This window comes from Synchiropus splendidus, chromosome 8 (genome assembly GCF_027744825.2).
Source record: "Synchiropus splendidus isolate RoL2022-P1 chromosome 8, RoL_Sspl_1.0, whole genome shotgun sequence".
NCBI classification, from domain to species: Eukaryota; Metazoa; Chordata; class Actinopteri; order Syngnathiformes; family Callionymidae; genus Synchiropus; species Synchiropus splendidus.
The window spans coordinates 17,620,572-17,626,571 of record NC_071341.1 but is presented as its reverse complement, the minus strand read 5'-3'; the positions used below and the strand labels follow the sequence as shown (position 1 = coordinate 17,626,571).

At 40.5% G+C, this 6,000-nt stretch overlaps 1 protein-coding gene across 3 annotated transcripts in view; it reads right to left on the bottom strand.

Moving 5' to 3' along the window:
• Positions 1-433: 433 nt before the first annotated feature.
• Positions 434-6,000, bottom strand: part of cadm2b (cell adhesion molecule 2b) — a 220,633-nt gene continuing 215,066 nt past the window's right edge. For all 3 annotated transcript variants that reach the window (XM_053872864.1, XM_053872865.1, XM_053872866.1), the window contains 2 exons: positions 4,218-4,340; positions 434-4,143 (listed from right to left, as the gene is read on the bottom strand). In XM_053872864.1, coding sequence (XP_053728839.1) covers positions 4,025-4,143; positions 4,218-4,340 — 242 coding nt within the window. In that variant the 3' untranslated portion in view covers positions 434-4,024. The remainder of the gene's footprint in view (positions 4,144-4,217; positions 4,341-6,000) is intronic.

The following is a 6,000-nucleotide window of genomic DNA, read 5'->3' as shown; positions in this document are numbered from 1 at the left end:
AGCCGTTAACAATGCCTGAATTGAATCATGTGACAGCTAAAAACATGAAAGGCGGAGGAGTTTCATGTCCCTTACCGGCCAATATTTCAAAATGGCACATGACTGTGGAGTGTCTACTCCAGTTCACGTATACACTGATGTAAAATTTATAAGAAAAAGGACACGTCAGAGAAACAACGACAAACACGTCTAATTGTAGGGTTGTAAATAGCGATGAGAAATATACACAAATTATTCACATTTGTCTAGTGTTATACATTCCTTTGAAGCTTTATATTTGAATTTGAGTTGCTCAATATGTGGTGAGAAATGTCCTGCTTTGAAGCAATGGTCCCGCACTTTGGACATTTTGGGCCCGATGGCCCCTCAGCCTCAGCTTTAATGCAGAGATCGCGATGATAGAGGACGGGTGGCTGCAGCCCTGAATAAAAGACACGGCAGATTTCAAGTTGTTCATATTTTAATCCGCGTTTTTTTTCTCACCTTTTATTTTCTTTTTTTTTTTTCTTTACAGTGGCATAGTTGAAAAATGACTATTCAATACTGAGAAGAGGAAAATCAAAACAAAATCTCACACACCCTCCATATAAAGCAAATAAATTACAGCGATTTATACAAATTCAGTTATTTATAGAATCATGTGGGCATAAGAAAGGAACACAGGTGAGTCATGTCGAGACCGTTAAATACAGTGGCTATGTACACCCATGGATGTGCGGCTCACCAACGCCTGACAGTTGCAGCAAACTCAAAAGGCCATAACGGTGATCCTTGTTTCGTCCCTCGTGGTTAATTACATTATTAAAAATGGGGCGCTGATAAAAGACGGCTATTTAGTAATAACAGCGATAATTCATGGTGTCTTACATTTTAAATGTCAATTCATCATGACCATAAATACATTACGTTTTTTTTTTGTTTTGCTTGAAGGTATTTCAACTGAAGTGATATGAGCGTAAAGAAACCAAATATTTTAAAATACTTACACATTATTTACAAAAGTTTCTGCCAATGAAAGAAAGGACACCTTAAATACTGCGTATGCTCATATACAAATCGATGCGTCAGGGATCCGAAGAGTCGACGATGTGTTCACTAATATCCACGTTAGCAAAGTATTTTACAGCGATATCCACACATTGAGCATAGTTATTCAAAGTCCAAATAAATAACGAACCCCACAAGGTTCCACTCATTCACGAATTTGGATTTTCTTCTGTGTTAAAATCGGCGAAAAGAAAATCTCCACAATCATGGTTGCAAATATACCGAAAGTCTCTTAGCGCTGACGCCGTCTCCGTCGATCCTGAGACAAGAATCAGCCGCTTGTGTTGCCGTCCGTCCTCAGACTTTGTGCTTTGATTCTCTCCAAACGGTGTGGAAAACCACGACGGTGGTGGCGAGGACAGGAATGGAAATCTCGTGTACGTTTTTGGGGTTACAGCAGGGGACTGTGCTTGTTTGCTTCTGTCACCAAAGAGAATCACCGGGCTTCTGGGTTACATAACTTGAAAGCTAAGTCCCTGTAAAGCAAAAAAAAAAAAAAAAAAAAAGCTTGTGTTTTAAGTGAGAGAAAGATGTGAGGGGAGGAAATGAAATGGGCGAGGTGGAAAACGCAACAATGGTGTGGTGTTTGGAGGCAGCCCGGCAAGTTCACTGTTATGACAGTCTGCTAGCATGAACTGGACTCTCAGTAAACATGTTAAAGGCCGGTTCTAACTTGCTGCATCATCAGTCTGTCGGCAGGTCCGGTTCTGGACAAACCACAGCTGCAGACGGCTCTCACTATGTGTGAGTTTTCAAGGCTTAAATAGTCCAATGGCGGCTACAATGACACTGTCAAAAGTGCCGATCGTACAGTAGGGGGCGCTGCTTGTTAAAACAGAAACGGAGGCGTCAGCTCTGAAACAGAAACAAATCTGTGACTTCACTTTACAGGGACTTTGACCGATAATCCCAGTATGTTTCTTGATAATTCCCTTCGTTTTTGGACCCAGAAAACTGGTATGGGGAATCTCAGAGAATAAACAGGCAGTGCTCACACACCCACCTTCTTCTTGTTCTTTCAAATCCCATCCATTTATCACCTTAAAAGAAGAAGCCGCCTGGTTTTGACTTCTCTTTGAGTTCTCCAGTCTCTCTGTTGGTGTGAGCTTCCTCCAGACGCTCTTTAGTTTCTTCCCACAGCCGAGAGAATAAGCCAACATCATCCTAAAAGTTCTGATCATGAGAGCGAAGACTGCTTCTTCACGGTTACGTCTGTTTGTACTGGCTCATGTCGATGTTTAAGATGTAAACTTTAGCTCACGTCTCACCCCTAAAGAGTGTAGACTTTGTGCTATTCCTTCTTCCTCCTCGCCTTCACTCCCTTCTCCTTCCTCAGCAGTATGTCTTTAAGCCTTCTCTCCGACCGATAAAAGCAGTGACTGTGACAAGTCGCCTTGAGTCTGGTTCTCTCCAGGAGCTGCACAATTATAAGAAATGAATAAATAATGTCTTAAAACATCCCTGTGGCTCTTTGATACAAAGATCTGCTGCTGAAATATTTGCGTAAAGGTCTCATCGATAATGCATTATTAGTACATTCATAACACAGAAGGCTTTATAAAGGATGTTGTGAATGTTCATAATCATTTACGGTACGTTTACGTACGGTTTACCTTAACACAGTATAATATTAGAAATAAAAGGACAATATTATTTCAAATTCTGCCTCACCGTATAATACAGTTTTCATACAGGATTATGCACATTCACAACATCTTCTATGAAGCCTCATAAATGCACTACGACTGTAGAATGAGTTAAGGATGAGACGCCTGTTGTCAACAAGAGTGACGATGGGTGAAGGTCTGTCCAACTGCTGTTAACAATAGATGAAGTGTCTCCTTTGTAAATCTTCAGTTTGTTGTTTAATAAAGTGAATAAGACGTTTTCCACATTTCATTGGAGTTCTGCAATGAATGGCTCTAGATCAAGTTGTTATGGCTGTGTTTTTGAGGGTTTATCTGAAACATAAGTTTGGAAGTCAATTCAGTTTCATCTCATCTAATCTCGAATCGTGAGCCTTTGTTTCAAGAGAAGAGCTTTGATGCTCCGATTCCACCAGAGTGATGGAGAGCGCGTGTAGCACCAACTGGTATGGTACCGCTACGGAAACAGGCCAATGAAGCTGGAGTTCAGATGAACTTTTTGGAGGCCATTTCAACACAACATGAAGAAGCAACATTAGCAGGACCAGAAGTTTGAGTTGACTTGTACATTTCCAGATGGGTTTTTGACGATAACCAGCGCAGTTGAACTGCAAAATATGCGGAAAACTACATTTTATATGGCTACATTTCTGCACAAAACACATTTATTTACATTTTATATACTCTAGTTTCTTTTGTATTTACTGAACAAATCAGTCGTCAACATAATGAAGTTACGTAACTCAACTATAAAATCGGGTTTATATTTTTAGTGTGAATGTGACTTCAGTTCTGTAAAAGTTGCCATTCTCATTCCTCACATGAGCTGAGGCTTTTCTATTCTAGTTTCGACCAATTCTCAACTTGCATGTGCGACAATTCCTAACCAAGGAAGGAGCTAATGCTGAGGGAGGAAACCAGAGAATCTGAAGGAAACTCGAGCTGAAAACTCCACGTCGAGTGTTGGCAACGCTGCTGCTTATCACCAATATACTGGACTTATCACGGCTTTTCCATTTCTGCTCCAAATGAATATGTTCCCGATGTTTTAGAGGACGGTTTAGATGTGTTGAAGTGACACTTCAGGAAGTCAATAGAGGGCATGAAACAGCAGCAGAAAATTACAGCAGTAGGCACCGTCAACTAAAAATAGAAATAAAAAAAAAAAAGTGCTTCACACTCAAGCAGAAGAAAACCAATGTTTTGAAAAACCGGTGTGAATTCGCCGAAGAAGAAAGCAACGAGTCTGTGAAGGAAACCAGATCATGAGGTGACACTGAGGCAGCTTCAAATTGCATGTCTGTTGTCGAAAAAGTTGTCAGGTAAGAAGCCTAAATGAAGTACTCTTTCTTCTCCTCCGCGTGCACGTGGTTGCCCTCGGCGTTGATGATGGCGGTGTCGGCGTCGGGCGCGTCCTCTGCTCCTTTGGCCTCGTGCGTTAGATAAGTCCCTGCCAGCAGAAGTGGAAATCGACTCAGCGCGGGGAGGTTGTTAGTCAGAGCAGACGGAGCGACCCGCTTTTACCTTTATGTCTTGCCAGATATCGACCGAGGACGATGATCAAACACAAGGTGATGAAGACCACCACTGCAACAACGCCGCCGATTAGAGCGTGGTCGGGTCCGGCTTGTCCTAGAGCGTTCGGATCTGAGCAGACAAGCAGATGGAGACAACAGGGGATGATCAGACGAGGAAATAACATCATCACCTGTAGGATCTGCAGCAGCTGGAGCGCTTTAATAAGCTGTAATATACAGTAGCAAAACGACTGCTCCCGCCAAACAGCTACAGCTGCTTATCAGGAGTACTGGCAATGAAAAACACAAACAAAAATACACACAAGCAGCAGGACTCTGAGCTGGAGAAAGATTACTGTTGCTTTATGAGAATAAAATTACATGTCAATTTCTGCATTACAAACATTCCGTACAGTCTTTGTGATCTTAAAACTAATGACATTACATCTGATTTTACATTTTATTTAAAAAAATCATCAATATTCATTTCTATATACGTATATATATATTTTTTTCTTAAAAATGAAAATCAATATTACTGTTTCTTAGTGTTTCCATAATTGTTTTTCCAGTCTTTCTTTCAACTTTTTGTTGCTGTATTTTATTTTTCTTTTTTTCTTCCACTGTTTTTTTGTCACCAATCTTTTGTTCAACCTTTTGTTACCATATTTTATTTTTATTTTCATATATTTTCTCGGGTACATTTTTTGTATTTGTTCCATATATACTGCATATTAACTTAACTCGACCTTTCATAGAACGTCAGACACTTTTTAATATTATTATTATTATTATTTTTTTATTATAATCATTATTCCTATTTTTCTCAATTTCTTCTCTGGAAGTTTTTATAATAGTCAACTTTTTTCAGCCATTTTTTTCATGTTGTATTTCATTTTTCAAATCAATAACTGACTCTAGGGTTTTGAGAGTTCTGTTTTTACTCCCAAAAATATCTGGATTTTCAACAACTCAAGGAAATTTCAAATAGCTAATTTGTTCAAATTGTCCACACAATAATGATGGATGGGATTCAGTTGGAGAGGGGTCAACAATCCAAAAACACAGTTGCATCAGTTGGTGCATTTTATTTTAACATACTAATAAAAAACAAACAAAAGCAAGCAAAAACTCCAAAGCGAACAAACAAAAAATGCTATCAGTAATTTCAAAAATAATAATTCATGATTGTGAGGGTTGCAGAAAGGGGTGAAAGGTGATCGACAAACAGAAAAGATCTCCACATGACTCATTTTGACTGACATCTGAGAGGCCTTTCAGATGTCTGTGAAGCACAAGAGAACAAATGTCAGGCAAAAACTCAGGCTCCTCTAAAGCTGTGTCGACCTCTTTGTCTGTCGTCTCCTTCCGTTGTGTTGTCTGCCGCAGAGTTTCGACTCTTAAGTGTTACTCAACCCAAATGTGTCCTCAGGGCGGTGAGTGAGTCCCGGCCGCTCCTCCGGTGCTCTCATTACCTCACTCTGATGAATGTCTTACGCCGGCTTTTCGCGAAGTGACCCGGGGAAAAATGACGGCGGGGCTGTTCGGTCAAGAGCCTCCATCGACTGGTGTGAGGCATGGAGACGCGAGCATGCTGTTCCGTGTGGTGCCACGGTAATCGTGTTGGCTCAACACAATTGCGTCGAATTACCGGCATCTGTGTTGGACTCGTTTGAAATAATTGACCTTGAGCGAGTCGACTGTCAAGAGGCAATTTTCACATCAACCATCGACAGTTCAAAGCTGCACTGCCCTCAGAATAATTCCCTCAGAATAATGAGTATAATACA